This window comes from Tursiops truncatus, chromosome 7 (genome assembly GCF_011762595.2).
Source record: "Tursiops truncatus isolate mTurTru1 chromosome 7, mTurTru1.mat.Y, whole genome shotgun sequence".
In the NCBI taxonomy this organism is placed as follows: domain Eukaryota; kingdom Metazoa; phylum Chordata; class Mammalia; order Artiodactyla; family Delphinidae; genus Tursiops; species Tursiops truncatus.
The window spans coordinates 89,066,237-89,091,623 of NC_047040.1; the positions used below are offsets into that span (position 1 = coordinate 89,066,237).

A 25,387-nucleotide genomic window follows, 5' to 3' on the forward strand; every position below is an offset into this window, starting at 1 on the left:
ATTTTCAATTTTGGATCCATAACATATGCTTGCTCAAGCTCTATTCTGTGTGAAATTGCTCTTTCAGATAGCTATGTCCTGCCATGTTGTATAAACCATAGGCATAAATTAATTTGGTACACTAAGGGAAGTCAGCTAAGATAAAGCATTTGGAAATAAAACCATGACGTTTGGCTTTTTTTCTTACTTCATTCAACATTTCAGCTATGCACTCTTTTCTATTGTTAATATAAATAACTAGGATCATACCTTCTATTATCACACATTTTTCTAGTATCTACATGTAAGCACTTCCCACAACAAAAGATATTCAGAAAAGCTAGATTATGGATTTGAAAAGGAAGAAAATAAAAGGAAGACAAAAGAAGGATGGTTCTTCATAAGTCAGTGTACCCAAAGGAGCTGCTTTGTTTTTTCTTTTTTTTTCAGAAAAATTTCTTTGCCCACCCACAAGACCACACAGATGCAGAAATAACAGAATATGCCTGCAGCCTGAGCAAATGTGCAATGGGGTTGATGACTGTGGGGACAACTCAGATGAAGATCCCTGTAGTGGTAAATCTTTTTAATGTGAAATAATTGATTCAGTGACAGCTACAGATAATATAATGATGTTAGGGCTTAAAAATTAAAAAAAATATATTTTCAATATTCTTCATACAGGGTATGAAGATAATCCACTAACATTTGATTTGCATAGTAGAGCTGTGCAACTTTATCCGCTCCCTCCAGGTCTGTAAATCTCCATTGGTTATAGGTACTTTATTCTAGAAAGTACTGCATGAGAGAAACAATATAGTGGTTTAAAATATTCTGTTAAACAACTTCTTGGGGGAAAAGTGTTTATATAGATTATATGTATGCGTACACAGTCCCTTTTTCACAATTCAGAAATTAAAACTCAAAAAACCAAAAGCTTTACTAAAATATGCAGCAAAACCATTTGGTGACAGACCCTGACTTGAACTGGTCTGAGGTAGTTTATATTACTTTTTTAAAAAAAATCTCACTTAGGGTGAATATTCAGAAATTTTCCTGTGGAAATATAGTGTTATTTATTATAGGGTAAATACAGTGTTATTTTTCTAAGAATCAAAAATTTCAGAATGTTTTTTTCATTTAGCCCCAAGAGCTTCAAATAAAGGATTATGGATCTATGTTTTTCATAGTGTTTAGCAAAATCTTGAACCTGTTATAGACTCAGTAAATTTGTTTTGATTCTGTGAAGTGCTGATCATTTTTTAAATAACTCTATAGGTAAGCTTACATATAAAGCAAGACCTTGTAAAAAAGATGAGTTTGCTTGCAGTAATAAAAAATGTATCCCTATGGACCTCCAGTGCGATCAGCTTGATGACTGTGGAGATGGTTCAGATGAACAAGCCTGCAGAATAAGTGAGTTTGTTTCCTGTTAAAATGCAGCAACACACAAGTTCAATTTCTGCTTCAACATGACTAAAATTTTCTTTACTGTGGTGAGAAAAGATTGCTCTTCCAAATGTGCTTAAGTAATACTTGTCTTTAGGCCTTTGCCAAAGTAACCTTAGAATATCATTTTAATTAATTTAAAGTATGAGGTAGGAAAGGTTGATTTTACAATGAGTATATTTGTTAAAGCTGAAACTTTATCCAAATACAGACCTTGATATCAGCAAAGAAATCTATATTCCTTAATATTTTATTTATAAAATATAAATTTAATAGTTTCTGAATTTTACAGTGATATTCATTTGAATGATGGTAAAGGTCTTAATAATTTGTTTAACGTTTTAAAATCTTAATCCATTGCTGAGTCATTCTCAAAGACGACGTCATTATTTTATTCAGTTAGAGTGCTATGATACTTAAGTTATGAGACCTTGATTGTGAATAATTTTGTGTTTAATGTTTGATATCTGATTTTTCCATATTGGGAAAACTAATTAAACTTATGACCTTAAATTCATATTGCTTGTAAAACTCACAAAATAGTTCCAATTCTTGAGTCTTTTATTTTGTTCTCATTTATACATAAGTTGTTCCTCACTGGATGTTGAAGCAGTATCCACCAGGATATGGCCATGTATATCTCAATCGTGGTGTATATAATTCCACTGGTGTATTTTAATTAATTACAAAATAGTCAAGAATCAGTGGGAATTAACATTATATTTCTGATAATTAAGGTTTTCATATTTCTCATGTAATTAGATTTAAGTAAAATAGAGCTAATTCAATGTTACCCCTATAATAATGTGCCTCTCTTTTATTTGCACTCTAAAATATTTTCCTGAATTGGAGATAAAGCAATGAAGTTGCAATTACCATGCTGGAAACTACAAATAACACATAGTCTGTCCTAACTTGTATTGCAGTCCATGTCCATTGGAGCATATTACAAACTCAGATGCTACTCCCTGTATGTGTTTAGGAACTGATAATTTAACCTCTTGCTTGAGTAACATGGTAGTACCCTTGACTGAGTTCCTGAATACTAAGTTTAAGTTAGCAAGAGATGCCTACATCTCTAGGTAGCTTCTAGGGAATGTTTTGGTTCTTAGAGAAGAATGTGACTCTTGTACATTGTATCATGGTAAAGATAGACTGTCATTAGAGCCATTGATTCTCGAATTCCTTTTGGAAAGTAGTATAGCTCAATCACAGCTGTAAATATCAGCTGTTGGCAGCTTGGTCTAAACTATCCCTAATGTAATTGATTTTGGTTTTTATCTGCTTCTATACCTTTATAAGAAATGAGGGCTTATATGGGGAGAAGACCATAACCTTATAAATTCAAAAAGAGTTATCTATGGAATAATAAATGTAATTTTTAATTAAGAAAAATAGTAAACTCCCACTCAGGAATTAGAATTATATCAGTTTTGATCATATTTTTAAATCCTAGCTTCCGCTGAATATACCTGTGAAGATAATGTGAATCCATGTGGAGATGATGCATATTGTAATCAAATAAAAACATCTGTTTTCTGTCGCTGTAAGCCTGGATTTCAGAGAAACATGAAAAACAGACAGTGTGAAGGTATAGTACATTTCCTCAACAGCTTGCTCTTAAATCTTTAGGTTAGAAAAGACTCCCAAAGCTGCTAAATTGTGAGATGACAGGGGACTGATTTTCATCAGAATGGTGCATATCTACGGGATACCATTTTACTTATGAGAGTAAAAGTCCCTGGGGTCAAGAGACTGTTTGCACTGCTAAGCTAACTGTTGCTGAGGCTTACAAAGCCTTTCGTATAGTAGATTCAGACCTGCAGGAATTTCTATTGTATTGTTAAAATTGTGTTTTGAAATGCAAATAACGAAATTGCTGGTTCAGAAACTGTTGAAGAATTAGAGGCCTTCGCGAAAGAACATGTTTATGATCCCACACTTCTCTTGAGTTGTGGCATTTGCAATACTGCGATAGGTAATTCACTTTTAGAGAATTGTGGGCTTTTGTCCTAACACCACGTCTTAAACAGTGCTTTATATTATCAAGAGTGTCTCCTAAAATTCAAAGACAGGATTTAAATAAATCTCTGTCAGCTTCCTTGTGATCATTTAAAAACTGAGCATGGAAGGGAGCCAGAATCTCATAGTAAGTTATATGTAAATATAATTTACACCAGGTCTTTAACTACAGAGCCATGAAATAAAGACCTATATGCACTTTCTGCCAGTTTCTCCATTAATATTGATATTATTGTGGTTAGAGCCAAACCTAAATTATCCAAGTCTGGCTTATCCAGGGCAAATTCAACTCGTAAAATGCTTTCACCTACAAGCTCTCTTCTTGATTGTCTCCTTGTGTTATTCTTGGGTAAATAAAAGCGATTTTTACTTTGTGTCAATCAAAATGGAATTATTGAAATTAATTATACTCATCCAAAGGGGAAATAATTGTAATCACATCATATATATGAACATTTTGAGTTATATACTTGTTTAGATCATTCATGCCATTTTATTTCTTCATTAACGTGGAACACTGAAAACTGACAACTTAAGTTTCTCTATTTTAATAAAAAAGCGAATTATTTCTCGACTAGATTATTTCTTCTTTCGAGAAATACTTTGTTGATAGCTGAGAGCTGATACCATGTATTTTACTTATCCCTGCTATAGCATTTGTCAACAAGTAAATTCAGTTTTGTCTCTTTAGCCTACACTTCAATTAAACACAGAATTGCACTCGTGAGAGTACGTAAGTTCACTTTGGGCAAAGTATCATAGTAGAGACAATAGAATCAAGAAGCCTGAGTTTAAGCCTTGGCACTGTCACTTACAAATGTTACTGGGAAAGTCCTCATCTCTACCACTGAGGCTTTGGAACACTTTTGAGTGCTAACAAGAGAAAATTACCATTACTGTGCTTATCCTTAAATTCCTCTAATTCAAGAGGAGGATTAATCTCACAGATTTATTATGTAATTAGGGCAACTATAAGTGATAAAGGGGGCAGAGGAATTTATGCTGATTGAAAGCAGAAGTAGAGGAGGTAGATAATTCACCAGAATCACCTGACCTCAATCCTGGCCCTGCTTAAAACTTTAAAATTTGAGGCATGTGCTAAGCCATAGAATATTGCCTAAGATTTATTTATTACTTATGATTTATATATATTTATTTTTATGTAGGCATTCAAGATTTTGTTGTTGTTTGTTCACTTGGCCCTTCTTGTTACATAGCCACTTTGTATACATGAAGCCAGAAGTGTGTTAGAGGTGTATCCACATCTTCATTCTTTGCCAGGAATTGTGCAAAATGTTGACAATAAAAAAATGAATAAATACTAATTTATGATCTCAAGGAACTGACAGTCAAGTAGGGGATATGAATATGTGACCACATACATGAAATACCATATGAACTATATTTCATATGTGTGGCATAAGATAGAAATTCCAAGAGAGCAAAAAGTGGAGAATCTAGGAGATAGATAACCATTACTGTATATTGGTGAAGACCAAGGAAGTCTTCACTTTAGGTGAATCTTGAGAGATGAGTAGAAATTTTCTATGTAAAAAGCAAGGGCATTACAGGACACAGGAATATCATATGATATGTGCAAAGGTATGGCGGCAGGTAATCAGAAAACTCAACCTTTATTTGAGTGAATGAAAATACTAGGGAAGTTTGAAATGGATATTTCAACGTGTTAAGTGGATTAACAAGCAATGCACAAACAATTGATGAGTCATTATAGTGAAACTTGTGAAAAAATTGTTATGGCCGGAAAATATTACATAGCAAGTCACAGACTTAACAGTTTGAAAAGAAAATGAAAGAAATAGGAATAATAAGTTGAAGGACACAAAATACATGTCTTTTTTGAAAAGTGGAAAGAATGACAGTACTAATTGGGGTTATGATGGTGCTATTTTGAGCTCTTCTTTTCTAGACCTTAATGAATGTTTGGTGTTTGGCACGTGTTCCCACCAATGTGTAAACATGGAAGGATCCTATAAATGTGTGTGCGACCAGAATTTTCAAGAAAGAAATAACACCTGCATAGCAAAAGGTAAGGATATATAACCATTACTTTAAATGTTATTATAATTTGCTGTAAACATTTTATGGGAAAAAAGTGTTTCATATTGCATTTTTGCAATGGCTTAATGCCTGAAAATATAAAATAAATCTCTTTTTAATACTGGTTAAATTGTCCAATTTATTTATTATCATTCTTAATATAATCTGGGAAGGTTTATAAACATGGCTGTCAAATACCTGGCTACTATTAAAATCACTTTTGTGTTTGAAACAATTTATCAGGAGGTAAAATTTTAAAGTCAATGTGATAGAAGTATCTTTCTTTATGGCCTGCTCTCAGTGTACTTGAGGAAACATTATACCACTAGGATAAAAATAAGGAATTAAATTAAATGTTAGCATTATAAGGAGAATGGAATTTTGAGTAAGAATTTAAAGGTTTTAAAATAAAATTATGTCTTCAAATTCAGACCTCCTCTACTTATGAATATCATTTTTAAAAAATTAAATTACAGATATATATTTGGGGCTTCTTAGATATGGCTTTTAATGCTTTTATGTTTTTACTAAATAATATTGTAATTTAAATATTGTTAGCTACAGGGCATGATTAACAATGTTAATAAGACAGTTATTACAAGAGGAAAGCAACATGATATAGTGAATCAAGCAAGAATGGGCTATGGAATTAGACAGACTTGTATTTGAATCCCAGCATTGCACCTGATTGTGTGGCCTCAGGGAAGTTAAACTCTCTGAGCCTCAGTTCCTCATCTGTAAAATGGGAGGCCTAATCCTTACTTTCCATGGTTGTTGTAAGAGGAGATAAATTGTCAAAGACTTAATACATCTCCTATCACATAGTAACCATTTACTAAGTGAGAGCTATTGAGCCTATAGAGCTGAACTACAACTCGTGTATTATTATTTTTTTAATTTGCAGATATTATATATGCAATTCAGTCTTTCTTTACGGTTTCATTAATATTTTAGTTACTATTTTCAGGATTCTCTTTAGGGTTTTACTTGTCTCAGTATGCAGATTACATCAGTATTGTAGGTGTCAAAATTTCAGGCTACATGGTTCCAGTTAGCAAGATTCTAGAAAATATTGAGATTATGGCATGTTAATATAGTAAACACTGATATTTTTATAAAATAAAAATAAAAGAACATTTGACATATATGAATATTGGAAGAAGAAGACTCTTCATCTTGTAATTTTTATTTCTTAGCCTAAGGTAATGATCACTCAGGTGCATAAACTAAATGCTCAGGAATGTCTGAGGTTTAGTGAGTATATAACATGGTATTTGAATATTCAGATCCAAAGCATTAAAACATAAGGTATTGTGACTTACCAAATAGAAATCCCTTTTCATAAAAAGGATATCTACTACAAATACCTAATTTCTAGCCATAAGGTAAGCTTTGACCTAAGAAAACCTCCATTAATAACTCTTAGAAATGTTTAGTTAAGTGTGTTTTAGAAATGTCATGAAGACTAAAAGATGGTATAAAGCCGGTTTATTTTTATTGAGCAAGAAACTGTGTTAAGAATAACAATTCAAGTTAATTTAAAAGTACATTCGTTGCTTTTACATTAGTTGAATTTTATTTTATTTTTGTATTTTATTATAATAATCTCCAGGCTCTGAAGATCAAGTTCTCTACATTGCTAATGACACTGACATCCTGGGTTTTATATATCCATTCAACTACAGTGGCGATCATCAACAAATTTCTCATTTTGAACATAATTCAAGGATAACAGGGATGGATGTATATTATCAGAGAGATATGATTATTTGGAGTACTCAGTTTAATCCAGGCGGAATTTTCTACAAAAGGATACATGGCAGAGAAAAAAGGCAAGCAAACAGTGGCTTGATTGTAAGTAAATAAAATTGAATATTTGAAGGCTCACACCTTCCCCCACTTCCCTGTTTTTTTAATCTGTCAATCACAGTATCTGATTATAAGAGGTAATTAATATATTCAGTGATTCCTCCCAGTATTCTCCCTGTATAGAAATAGAACATTTCCCTACTCCTTTATTCTCATAGCTGGGTACAATTCATTTTAATTGCATGATATTATGTGTTTCTTTTAATACATTTTCTGTAGTTACATAAGAATGGTAATTAATAATACCTAAAATTTCTAGAACTTTCTGTATTTTATAGTATTTAATAATATATTATGAACATGAGGGTTTTTTCCATCATGAGATCGTATTGGGAACCATCACTTTGTTTTTACATTAGAAAATAAACTCAAAAATATACAGGGTAAATTGTTTCATTTTTAACAGTATGAGAAATATAGTTCTCTTCTAGGGTAAGAGATCAATTCGATAGTGTAATCATTTCTTCTGACTCCTAATAACTATATTTCAGGGAACATCCAAAATAGAGCAATATTGTTTACTGGTGTATGACGGACACATTGATTATCATGGTTATTCCTTTTGAGAAAAATAAACTAGAACATTTGTTTAGACTTGTGGTTGTAGGTTATCCTTTTTGTTTTAGGGCATGTCAATTTATTATGTATTTTATATTTTGAAGCAAATTGACAGAGAAATAACAGATAAAGACTTATTTTGGGGGGGGCTGGCCCATTCCCATACAACCAAAGAGTCAAATACTATCACAGTAGGATTAACTTACTTTAATCCTACTAAATAATTAAAGCTTTGTATTTGAAACAAATCAGAGACACCTATCTGGAAGTCTTCACTACCTTTTTCAGAGGTATCGACCGTAAATATTTGAACTCCGTGAATATCATTTGATGGAAATCTGGAACACTATTTTTTATCAGTAGTAGGTGTCAATAAGCTGGTTTTAAAAGAAGCTATATTATTAGCTTTTAAATTCAGTTTAGATTAAATTAACTGTGAGTAAAAATCCATATATATCAGAGTTGTTTCTTTAACTCCTCCTTCCCCAAACCCAGTGTTATACAAAGCTTTAGTTCTATTAAGGGTAGTTCTAGGACAGAGCCAAGAACTTCAGTGGATCACTCTGCCCTCCTTCACTCACGTATCATCTCCTTCCAATCAGACCAAAAGACTGACTCAGTCTTGACTAGCTTTAGCTTTCTTTATCTTTAAACAGAAGTTTGCTTTGCAAAAACATTGTTCCTATGGTACAGTTTCATGTATTAACGAAGTGATAAAGAGTATATATTGTGAAATTACACTGACTGGGTTTTAATCTTGTTCCTGTTGCTTACTAGCTTCTTAGCTTCTCTGTACTCTCCATTTCATGAGGTTTTAGTGAGGAATACACGTGTGCACACACACACACTGTATTTATATTAGCATTAATAGTTCTTGGCACATAAGTACTGTATAGATTAACAGAATGATATGATAATGATGGTGATGATGTTGATATGATGACTGGCAAAATTTTCTTCCCTATAATGCATATTCTCACATTAAAAATTAATTGCAAATTACTCTTGCCTGAATTTGATAGTTGCTAAAAATATATCTTTATTTTTCATATAATTTTCAGTGAAAATGATTTGATAATTTTTTAGCTTTGTCCTTGGGGAGATGGATAAATACAATCAGTAGCCTCTAGCAAACTGTTTATTGTAGGCCACGAGCCAAACTTGTTTAATAGCTAAATATTTGTTCTTATGTACTCAAATATATAAATGGATCAATATATATTTTACATATTTTAATTTTTAATTCTATTAATGTGATATAGAGTCTTTCGTCATCAATGCAAACTTATTGATTAGCCTTTTTCTAATAGGATTTGAAACATCATTAGTCTTTTAATGGTAGTAATAAGATGTATTGTGTAATCTAGACTTTCTATTTGTTTTTCACTCTCTTCTTAGACCTACCGATGACTAACGGTATTCAATAGGAAGAAAAGTGGGTAACAGTAGGGTACATTTTCTAGAAGCCCATCATAGCTAACTAAATGTCATGATTATAAGGTTGGAACCTCTGAGCCATGAATTTTAGCACCATGTTCTAAACCATTAAGCATTCCATAGAAATTCCAACCAGTGCATTATATATATGTATAAAAATACCTAAGGCTACACTGATAAGGGCAATTATTTAACTTTGCTTCCTAAACCTTTTTGTAATCCTGATATCTCAATATTATAAATATGGAATAAATCCATTCTCACCACCTTAAGTTAATGAGCAATGTGCATTCTAGAATGATTAAATGACTTATCTATGGCCATGCAGCTATAATGTGACACAATTTAGACTTTAACTTGAGATACTTGCTACATCTCTGAGCCTCAACATACTCATCTGAACGCTAACTACTTTATTGAAGTAGAAAATTTCTAAAGTCCCTTCCAGATAGTAAATATATATGATTTCCCCAAAAATTGTGACATAGTTTATGTCTATTCAGTTATTACCTGGACAATTTGTATTTATTTCTTTGAAATCCATCTTGTATATAAAGAATTGATTTTCTACCCTCATGAATTTCCCTGCAATGTATTATATTTGCTCCTTTAACAGTCACCAGATAGTCATCCATTAGTTTAATGAACATGCACTCTATTTCATCTTCTGAGTTTTGGCACAATTATTAAATGATACTGACCTGAGAATTCCCCACTCCTCAGAAAACAAAACTTAAGATTTTTCCCTACACTGAATATGGTGCATTGATTTCTATCTCTGAATCAATAGGTAAAAGAAAGAAAAATATACAAATCGAACTATGGATACTTTAGTTATAACCCTATTATCAGTGAAGCAAATGGAAGGAGTTATCCATGTGATAGCAGGATATCTTGGAAGCATATTCACAGATACTGAAAACACTGGAATATTTTCATTTCAGCAAAGAGCAGAAAATATGTTATATCAGAAATCAGAATATTGCTCAGACAGCTAAATATTAACTGAAGTCCATTCTAAAGGAAGATAGTTTTTAACATGATATTTTTTTAGAAATAAGGAAGGGAATTCTCTTCTGTAATCTGTGAAAATGGTTGGAATAGTAATTAGGATTGCAAATTTAAATTTCAAATGCAGACTAAGTTATTTATAGGTAGAATTACTTACGATTTTCTAACCCCCTGAGCTATACAAAATGGATAGATTTTTCCTTTAAGAAAATTAATTTAAAACTTAAAAGACTGGCATAATTCAATTGATATGTAAAGCATAATGAGAATTTGAATTTTAGTAGTTACAACAGAATATGATAGTGTTATACAACAATTGTACATACTTTCTGGCCATTTATCATTTCTAGTGTGAAATGCTAGATGCATGATGGCAAGCACTATAAAGTAGGTCAATGCTTAGAAAAATGAAAATGACTTTAAATATACAGATTAGATTTTTACAGTTAAATAGCTGAATATTCCTGAGCAAAACAAATCGTTCCTCTGATCTACCTGGTTTTAAGAAGTGAATATGAGATACCATTTTTGGCATATTCTCCATTATGCAAAAGAGAATGTTCAGTATAAATTTACTTATAATTTTATTCATTAATAATCATAACTTTTTCTCAAAAAATTTGATTAGACCATTTTTCCTGAAAAGCTTTAACAAAATATTCAACTGTTTTCTTTAATAGGTTTCAATTTTGAATTGGAGTCCTAGCTATAAACCTCATACCCAACATATGGGTCTGTGTGTACATCTCATACACACGTATACACACACACACACACACACACACACATAACATAAATTTATAGGTATGTCTATGAACCCATGTGTGTGTGTGTGTGTGTGTTTGTGTACACATTTTAGCAAAAACTTCAAAGTCTTGTTTTAGGATGTTTGGGTAGTGGTAAAAATTGATAGTTTATTTTCAAAAATTTTTTTCTTCATTATTATAAATTTATGACAACCATTAAACTCTAAATTGAAACTGTCTATACTTCCTTAGCAAGAATACTTTTAAAACCATCTGAGTTTATTCAAACCAGTCAACAGCTAAAATCATTTATTACAATTACTTTGGAAGAGATCTAAAACTATCAGATATTACACTATTACCATTTTGTGGCTTGACTGTTGTTGACTGCATAAGACAGTCACTCAGTAATACATACTGATTAGAGTTAATGGTTCTGAAACAGCTGTGATCAATATTCAAAATTTACTGAACATAAATCTTATAAGACCATATAAAACATATGATTATATAATTAATAATACTGATTAAGTTATTGATCAAATTGTATAGCATTTTAAGGTGAACGAGTCAAGTTTTATTCAATCATACCCATAGCTTTATTTAAAGAGTTCTGTTTGTTTGGTTTGGTGTTGGGTTCTTAGGATACAATAAAGATAATAGAATCTTGTCCTCATGAAGCTTATATTCTGTGGAACGAAGACAAAGTAAAGTAAACTAATAAATAAATAAATACAAAAAAATGTCCGGTTTTGAAAAGTGTATTGAGGGGAATAAAAACTGGACTTAGAGAGAAAAACTTAAACGTTGTAGGTTTTGAGTAAGATGATCAATAAAGGCACATTTGAAGAAAGGAGATTTTGAGCTAAGACCTAAGAGATGAGAAGGAAGTAATGCCATCTTATTTATATCTAAGACAACTATTTCACTTTTTATGTGGAGAATGGATCTGGTGGGAGAAAAGACTGGAACAGAAGGAGACCACATAGGAGGACTATGCTCCCAATTAGAAATGGTGGTATGTTGCACTATTGTAGTCTCAGTGAAATGGAGGGTAGTGAGTAGAATTTTAAGGAAAAATGTTTGCAAATAAAATGAATGTGAAAAATGAGGACAGGTAGGACTGCAGACTGACACCTGAGTTTCCAGATTCTATAATTTGATGGATACTGAAAATGGTAAACTGTGGGTTCAGTTTTAGTCATGTTAAGTCAGATACCTGTAAGAGATCCAAGCGAGATGTCAGTTAGTCAGTGATGTATTCAAGGCTTTATCTTAAATCTCTGGACTGGAGATTTACATTAAAGAATAGAAAAATAGAGGAGACATCTAAAACCATGAAGCCAGGTTAGATTACCAGGGGAAGTAAAGAGGGGACTGGAACGAAGCTCTGAGGCTAGATTAAAACGATGACAAAGAGTGCCCAGTGCATTAGGAGAAAACTAGAATGTAGAGTCACAAAAACTAAGAGAAAAAAGTGTTTTGAAAAAGAATTTGGAATTATATTTCTAGAGTACTGCTGAAAGATCAAGTAAAGGAAGATAAAGAAGTGTTCAATAAATTTGGAGACAGAAATTCATTAAAAGTCCTTGACAAATGCTTAGAGTCATGGAGTAAGCAGACATCAGAGAGCACTTAGTGGTTCTACAATCAGTGGTTCTCCACTGGGGATGATCTTTCACCCCAGGGGACATTTGGTAATGTCTGAAGATATTTTTGATTGTCACAACTGGGGAGTGCTGCTGGTATCAAGTGAGTAGAGGCCAGGGGAAATGCTTAACACCCTACAATACATAAATTAGTTTCTCACAAGGAGTTATCCTTACCAAAATGTCAGTAGTGTCAGAGTTGAGAAAGCTTTCTCTTCATAGTAGCAGTATCAGTCTTTCCAGTTAAACTTTAAGTCGATTTTTTGTTTGTTACTTCACTTGATGTAATAATAACCCTGTAATACAAAATAGTTCTAAGATGAATCATCAGTATAGTTTTTCTTTTATTGTTCTCTCTTTTTTTCCTCACCTCTCAGTCTCTTTTGCTAGATCCTTTTCTCCTTCCCTCTTAACATTGGAATGCCCCAGGCTCAGACCTTGATCCTCTTCTTTCTATCTTTCCTCACTTCCTTGTAGAGTCCATATTGTTTCATGGTTTAACATATAACCACATGCTAACAATTGCCTAATTGATATCAGGCTCTGTCCAACTGCTTGCTTTGGTTTTCCTCTTGGATGTTTAAAAAATAAAATCCCCAGTGGAGCATGCCTAAAAATAAACTATTCATATGATCCACAAAATCTGCTTCCCCAATCTCATTCAATGGCAACTCCATTTTCCAGGCGCTCAGAGTAAAAATCTTAGAGTCATTTTTGGCCCCTCTGCTTTTCTCATAACTACAAAATCAGGCAATACTATTGAGTCTACTTTCAAGGTATGCCCAGGAGCTGAATACCTTACGTCAGCTTGACTGCAAGGACCTAGTTTTGAACCACCATCGTCTTTCTTCTGAATTAGTGCAATACCCTCCTAATTGGTCTCCTTGCTATCATTATTACTCACAAAACAGTAGCCAGACTGCTCCATATAAAACATAAATCAGATTATATCACATCTCAAATCAAAAATATCCAGTGGTTTCCCACTGAAAAGACTGAAATTCTCATAATATCTTACAAGGGTTTAAAAGATCTGGTCTCCTGTTACTTCTCTGACTTTATCTTCTACTACCTTCCCCCTTACTCACTCTTCTCCAGAGAAGCTTTGCTATTTCTGAAACCCATCAGTACCTCCTAATGTAAGGCCATTCCTGAAATGTTCTCTTGGCCTAAAATGTTCTTCAGCCAGATATCCTACATGACTCAATTCCTGAACTCCTTCAAGTCTTTGTTCAAATGTCATCTTCTGAATACATAACTTTTTGATGATTGCAATCTACTGCCCCATTCCCATCCTGGGATCTTCAATGCCTTGCTCTTTTTCATTTCCATAATACTTATCTTTTTTCACTACCATATATTTTATTCATTTATTATGTTTATTATCTATTGTCTACCTCACCTTGCTATAAATAAATTCCCGGATGGCAGGTTTTTTGTTTTTGTTTTTGTTTTTTCCCCTACTGTTTGGCCACTACTGTAATCCTAGCATCTAGAACAGACCTTGTCATAAAGTAGGTCATATTTTTTAAACTAGAAGCAATAAATTAATTGAAAATCTTGAAGAGACATGGCAATAGCTTGTCAGTCTTGAAAGTTATCCTTTACAAGTTATTCTTCTCAGCCTTGGTATTCATCCAAGTTTAAATATTTTTATCTCCAGATATATCCCATTTTTTCCACTTTTGTCTCACAAAAGCCTAGATTAAACTTTCACATTCTCCCCTCTGGAGTCCATTGAATAAGCCTTCTCTGAATTTCCTGTATCCTCCCCTCTGGAGTCCATTGAGTAAGCCTCCTCTGAATTTCCTGTATCTCCTTGGTCCCCATCCCCAAGCCATTCTTCACACCATAGCCAAAATAATCTTAGAACATTAAACTCATCATCATATCTCCCTACTTAAAACATTCAAATGGATTTCCATTGAAAAATCATTGTTTTACAAGTCTCTCCATGATGTTTAGACTCATCTCCTACCACGCCCCTCCCATCTTCTTTCACACCCATGAATATTCACATATACACCCACATTTTTTTCTAGCCATAAATAGATCATGCTTCATTTACAAGAATGCAACTTCACAATTATAATATGCATTATTTTCTCTGCCTCCCTTAATTACCCTAATGAATCAAAGTTCCTTTATTAAGAAGACATCACTTTTATTATTATTGTGATCATTAAGATTGGTCTTGGTCTGGTTTAGGTATTAGAGATCTCAGCCTACATAATGTGCTTTCAGGTCTTCCAAAAGGCCTAACTGAACTAACTGTTAATGTTTGAAAGCACAGACTCACAAAAAGACTGACTACCATCTGGAGAATGTCAATTGTATGCCCAGGAAGTAGCCTACAAGGTGACCTCATTATTATTTCACATTCTGTTTAGACTTAGAAAATGGATTACTATGGGCATCATCAGAAAATCTACAAACAACAAATGCTGGAGAGGGTGTGGAGAAAAGGGAACCCTCTTGCACTGTTGGTGGGAATGTAAATTGATACAGCCACTATGGAGAACAGTATGGAGGTTCCTTAAAAAAGTAAAAATAGAACTACCATATGACCCAGCAATCCCACTACTGGGCATATGCCCAGAGAAAACCATAATTCAAACAGACACATGCACCCTAGTGTTCATTGCAGCACTATTTACAATAGCCAGGTCATGGAAGCAACCTAAATGCCCATCGACAGATGAATGGATAAAGAAGATGTGGTACATATATACAATGGAATATTACTCAGCCATAAAAAGGAATGAAATTGGGTCATTTGTAGAGACTTGGGTGGATCTAGAGACTGTCACACAGAGTGAAGTAAGTCAGAAAGAGAAAAACAAATATCGTATATTAATGCATATATGTGGAATCTAGAAAAATAGTACAGATGAACCAGTTTGCAAGGCAGAGATAGAAACACAGATGTAGACAACAAACATATGGACTCCAATGAGGGGTGGTGGTGGTGGGATGAATTGGGAGATTTTGATTGACATATATACACTAATTGTATAAAATAGATAACTAATAAGAGCCTGCTGTATAAAAAATAAAATAAAATTCAAAAAAAAAGAAAATGGATTGCTAGTGTATCTAGGGTATAATGAAACAGCAGGAAACTAATGTTAATGAAGCAGGAAAGAAAATGATATATAAAATTCAGTATTATGTATATGTACACATACACTTACATATTAATAATTTGAATGAACTTGATGGAGAGACATTGAACTATAAGGGCCCAATTTATGTGTACATATTCATATATATATATACACATACACATTTACATATCTGCTACATAAGTATTCCAGTTTATCTACAAGACGCTTACCTAATGACTCTGGAGACACACTCTTAACATTTGTTTCTCTGACTTATCTTTTCCCATGTGTTTATTGCTGTTTTAACCCCCTTTCTTATAGATACATGATTTATTCATTAAAGTCGAATTCTTTTGTCTCTTTAAAGCATGGGTTGCAAACCAGCTATATAGGTAAGTTAAATGAGTGAAACAGGTTGGACAGAACATTAGGCGTCCAGGTGAGAGAGGCAAACTGAAGATGTATCTCATTAAAACAGAAGCAGCTGATTGACTCTGCTACTCTGGAATGTTGGCCTGCTTTTGATATACTATCTTATTTATCCTTAATTTTTAAGAAAAAAAAGTTTAATTTGTTAAAGTGATATCTTCTTAATTTTAAAGTTAGAATCTACTTAATAGGTTTTTTTTTAACTTTAACTTAAATTTAGTCCTCAGGGTACCATTTTGCAATCTCTGCTTTCAGATAGTTCTGCCTTACATCTCAGCTGTTGTGCTTGTTTAAACTGTAAACATCAGAAGGCACCCTGCTTTCTTAATTCCAGGTCTTTCACACAGGGAGATGATGTCAAAATTGCCCTCATAAGTATCAACAAATTTTTCACTTACTAATGCATGAAAATTCATATTTAGCATTAGATGCATTCTTAAGATTTGTAAAGAATGGATAATGTTTTAAACTGTTATATAATTTCGTGTTTAGAAGCTAAAGACTTTAACAGATCATCTAATCCAAACCCTATATTTTTATGCGCCACATAATTTATAGAGAAACTAGGACTGGCTCTTAAGCCAAGTTTCTGATTTCAAATGTTGTGTGCTTTCCAGTCTTCCATGATATCTTTTGTTTAGCTGGTAGTGTGAATGAAGGTTTTGAGAGTGGGTTTTGCTTTTTATGGAGGGTGGCTGGTAAATCATAACAAATAAGTTTAAAGAACACTGAGCGTGTTAAAAAACGATAAAATCACATACAATATTGACCCTGTAACCCAAAGACAAATCTGGGTCTTTTCAGGATGTTGTCTATTGAATGTGGACTCCCCCCACCACACAAGCACAAGTTCTTTACAGTGTCTTCACATCTTTGTTTTACTAGCATTGCATCAGGAGATAATTAACTTCAGCAAAATGAACTGAATTTTCTTTTCTTAGATATACACAAAGATGAAAAATCATGAACAAATGAAATATGTGACCACTTCAATCTATCCTTGTGTTAACTATATTTTCTTAAATTATATTGCTAACTATAGGAATTTTGTTTTACAAAAGATAGCATTTCCATGGCTTGAATGTTTTCATTCTCCTTTCATAGATTTTCCTCTTTCCTTGATTTAAAACAAATGCCTTCAGTATTTATATATAAAGACATATATAAAGACATATCTTTAGTTTACTGAAGCTGGAATTGTGCCAGATACATTACAATCCACAGCTGTAAAGGACTGGTAGTTTAAAGCAGTAACCTCTGATTTTGTTACAATCAAGCTGCCATTTTTTCTGTAAGATTTTAAGCATTTCATTCATTCAACTAATATATCTCTATGAAGAAGAATGCCTCAGGACTCAAAACTTCGGCTGTGTATTTAGAGAGCTTATTAGGAAAGAAATCATCTGTCTGGAGGAAGCGGTCAAAATTTGTCTTCTACTTTGTGCAAAAATATGAGCAATGCCTTTTGTTGTCTGGGTAACCGCACGCCTCTGCAGTCTCTTAAACATGACATATCTCATTAGTGTCTCTAGTTCTTTGGCCTGTGTGTCTAGAGTGCTAGCCCAAGGGGCAAATGAGAGTTTCATGTTTTCTTCTTATTTCCAACCTAATGTGTTTGGTTGTTTTGTTTTCAGTCTCTTTAGAGACAAATGGCTTAACTATCTGTTTCTGTTTTTCATGTCAGTCTCCACTCCATGCCAAGAACCTCAGTTTGCTTTTTCTGTGTTTTCCCACTTTTTGTATGTACCTGATTGATTTTGAATTTCTCCATAAGACCCAACAGGAATTTGCCTGCCACTCTCCAACCAACACTCATTCAATATGAGAATTCCTTTTAGATGGCTAATGCTATTCACAATCCTGGTCAAGTAGTGAGCAATAGAAAGGGATTATTTATTTCCTATAGAAATCACTATAGAGGTGATTTCCTAATTTCGCCACAGTTTCCTTAATAATAAGACCATCCTATTGCTGTCTCTTGTTGTTGTTTTCTTCTGTTCAATTCTTCTCTTTTCAGTGTTGAGAATAATTGAGCATTCAGTATGTTATGAGTCACTGAGGATGAACACCTAGTAACATCTTCACCCTGCTGCCATTATTCTCTGAGAATCATCTTGTCACTGATGATTCATGACTTTAGGTTGAATTTACTGGGCATGACCATCCTTTATCCCATATTCTACCTACTTTAATTGATACCAGAATGACATTAGGGATTCCTTGCTCAAGGAACCAGAGAATAACTGTATAGATTTAAATGACTCTATAACTCTTCAGCATCTCTTATGCTCAGCATTGAAAAGTAACATTTTTCCCTTTCCTTAAGCCATATTCTTCACTCTAGGAATGTGACCTAAGTTTGATATATCCTTCTGGAATTCACCATTAATAGAATTTTCACTAGCCAGCTTACCTGAAAAAGTATCACAAAATCAAACTTCTGAATGTTCTGTGATCATTAGGAATCTGAGGTTTTAATTGTCAGCAGTCCAGGTATAGAAATATAGAATGGAAAGATAATCAGCCCAGTTTTGAGCATGAGCGAAATAAAATAAAAATCTTAAATTCAAAAAAGTGAAGCTTTGCATAAAACATGTCCTATTTTAGCAAGAATACCGATAGGATAGAAAATTAAGTATGTATATTAACATCTGATAAAGCCAAAATAGGTATTTTTCTATGTTCATGCTAGACAACTGATATAATATTTCTGCATGCTAAAAGATTGCTCTAGTGGTGTTAAAAAATGATAATATGCTCCAGCAGGCTTTACACAGTTTATAATGGTTATATTTTCCCATTGTCTCTCATCTGTATAAATTTATGACTTACACTGACAAGCCCATACCACTTGATATATTTACTTTTTTTTTCATTGCTAAAATCATTTTTTTCTACATCTTTATTGGAGTATAATTGCTTTACAATGGTTTGTTAGTTTCTGCTTTATAACAAAGTGAATAAGTTATACATATACATATGTTCCCATATCTCTTCTCTCTTGCGTCTCCCTCCCTCCCACCCTCCCTATCCCACCCTTCTAGGTGGTCACAAAGCACCGAGCTGATCTCCCTGTGCTATGCGGCTGCTTCCCACGATCTATCTGTTTTACATTTGGTAGTGTATATATGTCCATGCCACTCTCTCGCTTTGTCACAGCTTACCCTTCCCCCTCCCCATATCCTCAAGTCCATTCTCTAGTAGGTCTGTGTCTTTATTACTGTCTTACCGCTAGGTTCACATCATTTTTTTTTCTTAACTTCCATATATATGTGTTAGCATACGGTATTTGTCTTTCTCTTTCTGACTTACTTCACTCTGTATGACAGACTCTAGGTCCATCCACTTCATTACAAGTAGCTCAATTTCGTTTCTCTTTATGGCTGAGTAATATTCCACTGTATATATGTGCCACATCTTCTTTATCCATTCATCCGATGATGGACACTTAGGTTGTTTCCATCTCCGGGCTATTGTAAATAGAGTTGCAATGAACATTTCGGTACGTGATTCTTTTTGAATTATGGTTTTCTCAGGGTATATGCCCAGTAGTGGGATTTCTGGGTCATATGGTAGTTCTATTTGTAGTTTTTTAAGGAACCTCCATACTATTCTCCATAGTGGCTGTACCAATTTATTTTCCCACCAGCAGTGCAAGAGTGTTCCCTTTTCTCCACACCCTCTCCAGCATTTATTGTTTCTAGATTTTTTGATGATGGACATTCTGACTGGTGTGAGATGATATCTCATTGTAGTTTTCATTTGCATTTCTCTAATGATTAATGACGTTGATCATTCTTTCATGTGTTTGTTGGCAGTCTGCATATCTTCTTTGGAGAAATGTCTATTTAGGTCTTCTGCCCATTTTTGGATTGGGTTGTTTGTTTTTTTGTTATTGAGCTGCATGAGTTGCTTGTAAATTTTGGAGATTAATCCTTTGTCAGTTGCTTCATTTGCAAATATTTTCTCCCATTCTGAGGGTTGTCTTTTGCTCTTCTTTATGGTTTCCTTTGCTCTGCAAAAGCTTTGAAGTTTCATTAGGTCCCATTTGTTTATTTTTGTTTTTAATTCCATTTCTCTAGGAGGTGGGTCAAAAAGGATCTTGCTGTGATTTATGTCATAGAGTGTTCTACCTATGTTTTCCTCTAAGAGTTTGATAGTTTCTGGCCTTACATTTAGGTCTTTAATCCATTTTGAGCTTATTTTTGTGTATGGTGTTAGGGAGTGATCTAATCTCATACTTTTACATGTACCTGTCCAGTTTTCCCAGCACCACTTATTGAAGAGGCTGTCCTTTCTCCACTGTACACTCCTGCCTCCTTTATCAAAGATAAGGTGACCATATGTGCGTGGGTTTATCTCTGGGCTTTCTATCCTGTTCCATTGTTCTATCTTTCTGTTTTTCTGCCAGTACCATACTGACTTGATTACTGTAGCTTTGTAGTATACTCTGAAGTCCAGAAGCCTGATTCCTCCAGCTCCATTTTTCGTTCTCAAGATTGCTTTGGCTATTCGGGGTCTTTTGTGTTCCATACAAATTGTGAAATTTTTTGTTCTAGTTCTGTGAAAAATGCCAGTGGTAGTTTGATAGGGATTGCACTGAATCTGTAGATTGCTTTGGGTAGTAGAGTCATTTTCACAATGTTGATTCTTCCCATCCAAGAACATGGTATATCTCTCCATCTATTTGTATCATCTTTAATTTCCTTCATCAGTGTCTTATAATTTTCTGCATACAGGTCTTTTGTCTCCTTAGGTAGGTTTATTCCGAGATATTTTATTCTTTGTGTTGCAATGGTAAATGGGAGTGTTTTCTTGATTTCACTTTCAGATTTTCATCATTAGTGTATAGAAATGCTAGAGATTTCTGTGCATTAATTTTGTATCCTGCTACTTTACCAAATTCATTGATTAGCTCTAATAGTTTTCTGGTAGCATCTTTAGGATTCTCTATGTATAGTATCATGTCATCTGCAAACAGTGACAGCTTTACTTCTTCTTTTCCGATATGGATTCCTTTTATTTCCTTTTCTTCTCTATTTGCTGTGGCTAAAACTTCCAAAACTATGTTGAATAAGAGTGGTGAGAGTGGGCAACCTTGTCTTGTTCCTGACCTTAGTGGAAATGGTTTCAGTTTTTCACCATTGAGGACGATGTTGGCTATGGGTTTGTCATATATGGCCTTTATTATATTGAATAAAGTTCCCTGTATGCCTACTTTCAGCAGGGTTTTTATCATAAAGGGGTGTTGAATTTTGTAGAAAGCTTTCTCTGCATCTATTGAGATGATCATATGGTTTTTCTCCTTCAATTTGTTAACATGGTGTATCACGTTGATTCATTTGCATATATTGAAGAATCCTTGCATTCCTGGAATAAGCCTCACTTCATCATCCTGTATGATCGTTTTAATGTGCTGTTGGATTCTGTTTGCTAGTATTTTGTTGAGGATTTTTGCATCTATGTTCATCAGTGATATTGGCCTGTAGTTTTCTTTCTTTGTGACATCCTTGTCTGGTTTTGGTATCAAGGTGATGGTGGCCTCGTAGAATGAATTTGGGAGTGTTCCTTCCTCTGCTATATTTTGGAAGAGTTTGAGAAGGATAGGTGTTAGCTCTTCTCTAAATGTTTGATAGAATTCGCCTGTGAAGTCATCTGGTCCTGGGCTTTTGTTTGTTGGAAGATTTTTAATCACAGTTTCACTTTCAGTGCTTGTGATTGGTCTGTTCATATTTTCTATTTCTTCCTGATACAGTCTTGGCAGGTTGTGCATTTCTAAGAATTTGTCCATTTCTTCCAGGTTGTCCATTTTATTGGCATAGAGTTGCTTGTAGTAATCTCTCATGATCTTTTGTATTTCTGCAGTGTCAGTTGTTACTTCTCCTTTTTCATTTCTAATTCTATTGATTTGAGTCTTCTCCCTTTTTTTCTTGATGAGTCTGGCTAATGGTTTATCAATTTTGTTTATCTTCTCAAAGAACCAGCCTTTAGTTTTATTGATCTTTGCTATTGTTTCCTTCATTTCTTTTTCATTTATTTCTGATCTGATTTTTATGATTTATTTCCTTCTGCTAACTTTGGGGTATTTTTGTTCTTCTTTCTCTGACTGCTTTAGGTGCAAGGTTAGGTTGTTTATTCGAGATGTTTCCTGTTTCTAGGTGGGATTGTATTGCTATAAACTTCCCTCTTAGAACTGCTTTAGCTGCATCCCAAATGGGTCATCATGTCTCCATTGTCATTTGTTTCTAGGTATTTTTTGATTTCCTCTTTGATTGCTTGAGAGATCACTTCATTATTAAGTAGTGTATTGTTTAGCCTCCATGTGTTTGTATTTTTTACACATCTTTTCCTGTAATTGATATCTAGTCTCATAGTGTTGTGGTTGGAAAAGATACTTGATACAATTTCAATTTTCTTAAATTTACCAAGGCTTGATTTGTGACCCAAGATATGATCTATCCTGGAGAATGTTCCATGAGCACTTGAGAAAAATGTGTATTCTGTTGTTTTTGGATGGAATGTCCTATAAATATCAATTAAGTCCATCTTGTTTAATGTATCATTTAAATCTTGTGTTTCCATATTTATTTTCATTTTGGATGATCTGTCCATGGGTGAAAGTGGGGTGTTAAAGTCCGCTACTATGATTGTGTTACTGTCAATTTCCCCTTTTATGGCTGTCAGTATTTGCCTTATATATTGAGGTGCTCCTATGTTGGGTGCATAAATATTTACAATTGTTATTTCTTCTTCTATCGAGCCCTTGATCATTATGTAATGTCCTTCTTTGTCTCTTGTAATAGTCTTTATTTTAAAGTCCATTTTTTTGTGATATGAGAATTGCTACTCCAGCTTTCTTTTGGTTTCCATTTGCATGGAATATCTTTTTCCATCCCCTTACTTTCAGTCTGTATGTGTCCCTAGGTCTGAAGTGGGTCTCTTGTAGACAGCATATATATGGGTCTTGTTTTTGTATCCATTCAGCCAATCTGTGTCTCTTGGTGGGAGCATTTAGTCCATTTACATTTAAGGTAATTATCGATATGTATATTCCTATTCCCATTTTCTTCATTGTTTTGGGTTCGTTATTGTAGGTCTTTTCCTTCTCTTGTGTTTCTTGCCTAGAGAAGTTCCTCTAGCATTTGTTGTAAAGCTGGTTTGGTGGTGCTGAACTCTCTCAGCTTTTGCTTGTCTGCAAAGGTTTTGATTTCTCCATCAAATCTGAATGAGATCCTTGCTGGGTAGAGTAGTCTTGGTTGCAGGTTTTTCTCCTTCATCACTTTAAATATGTCCTACCAGTCCCTTCTGGCTTGCAGAGTTTCTGCTGAAAGATCAGCTTTTAACTTTATGAGGATTCCCTTGAGTGTTATTTGTTGTTTTTCCCTTGCTGCTTTTAATATGTTTTCTTTGTATTTAATTTTTGACAGTTTGATTAATATGTGTCTTGGCATATTTCTCCTTGGATTTATCCTGTATGGGAGTCTCTGTGCTTCCTGGACTTGATTAACTATTTCCTTTCCCATATTAGGGAAGTTTTCAACTATAATCTCTTCGAATATTTTCTCAGTCCATTTCTTTTTCTCTTCCTCTGGAACCCCTATAATTTGAATGTTGTGTTTAATGTTGTCCCAGAGGTCTCTGAGACTGTCCTCATTTCTTTTCATTCTTTTTTCTTTATTCTGCTCTGCAGTAGTTATTTCCACTATTTTATCTTCCAGGTCACTTATCCGTTCTTCTGCCTCAGTTATTCTGCTATTGATCCCATCTAGAGTATTTTTAATTTCATTTATTGTGTTGTTCATCGTTGCTTGTTTCATCTTTAGTTCTTCTAGGTCCTTGTTAAATGTTTCTTGCATTTTGTCTATTCTATTTCCAGATTTTGGATCATCTTTACTATCATTATTCTGAATTCTCTTTCAGGTAGACTGCCTATTTCCTCTTCATTTGTTAGGTCCGGTGGGTTTTTATCTTGCTCCTTCGCCTGCTGTGTGTTTTTCTGTCTTCTCATTTTGCTTATCTTACTGTGGGGTCTCTTTTTTGCAGGCTGCAGGTTCGTAGTTCCCGTTGTTTTTGGTGTCTGTCCCCAGTGGCTAAAGTTGGTTCAGTGGGTTGTGTAGGCTTCCTGGTGGAGGGGACTAGTGCCTGTGTTCTGGTGGAAGAGACTGGACCTTGTCTTTCTGGTGGGCAGTTCCACGTCTGTTGGTGTGTTTTGGGTTGTCTGTGGACTTATTATGTTTTTAGGCAGCCTCTCTGCTAATGGGTGGGGTTGTGTTCTTGTCTTGCTAGTTGTTTGGCATAGGGTGTCCAGCACTATATCTTGCTGGTCATTGAGTGAAGCTGGGTGCTGGTGTTGAGATGGAGATCTCTGGGAGATTTTCACCATTTGATATTATGTGGAGCTGGGAGGTCTCTTGTGGGCCAGTGTCCTGAAGTTGGCTCTCCCACCTCAGAGGCATAGCAGTGACTCCTGACTGCAGCACCAAGAGTCTTTCATCCACACGGCTCAGAATACAAGGGAGAAAAAGTAGAAAGAAAGAAAAATAAGAAGAAAAAAAAGAAAGAAAGAAAGAAAGAAAGGAAGGAAGGAAGGAAGGAAGGAAGAAAGGAAGGAGGGAGGGAGGAGGGAGGGAAGGAAAGAAAGATAGAAGATAAAATACAATAAAGTAAGATAAAAAATAAAGTTATTAAAATATAAAATAATTATTAAGAAAACTTTTTTTAAAGAAAAAAAAAAAAACGGATAGAACCCTAGGACAAATGGTGGAAGCAAAGCTATACAGACAAAATCTCACCGAGAGGCATACACACTCACAAAAAGAGGTAAAGGGGAAAGAATCATAAATCTTGCTCTCAAAGTCCACCTCCTCAATTTGGGATGATCCGTTGTCTATTCATGTATTCCACAGATGCAGGGTACATCAAGTTGATTGTGGAGCTTTAATCCGCTGCTTCTGAGGCTGCTGGGAGAGATTTCCCTTTCTCTTCTTTGTTCTCACAGCTCCCAGGGCTCAGCTTTGGATTTGGCCCCGCCTCTGCGTGGAGGTCGCTGGAGGGCGTCTGTTCTTCACTC

The 25,387-nt window shown here is 34.2% G+C and overlaps 1 protein-coding gene across 1 annotated transcript in view; it reads left to right on the top strand.

Annotated features, from left to right (window-relative positions):
- LRP1B (LDL receptor related protein 1B) overlaps window positions 1–25,387 on the top strand; it is a 1,432,692-nt gene that overhangs the window by 1,294,094 nt on the left and 113,211 nt on the right. Inside the window, exons 73-77 of the mRNA XM_073806959.1 lie at window positions 430–555; window positions 1,258–1,395; window positions 2,885–3,019; window positions 5,381–5,500; window positions 7,124–7,365. Of these exons, the coding sequence (XP_073663060.1) occupies window positions 430–555; window positions 1,258–1,395; window positions 2,885–3,019; window positions 5,381–5,500; window positions 7,124–7,365 (761 nt within the window). The remainder of the gene's footprint in view (window positions 1–429; window positions 556–1,257; window positions 1,396–2,884; window positions 3,020–5,380; window positions 5,501–7,123; window positions 7,366–25,387) is intronic.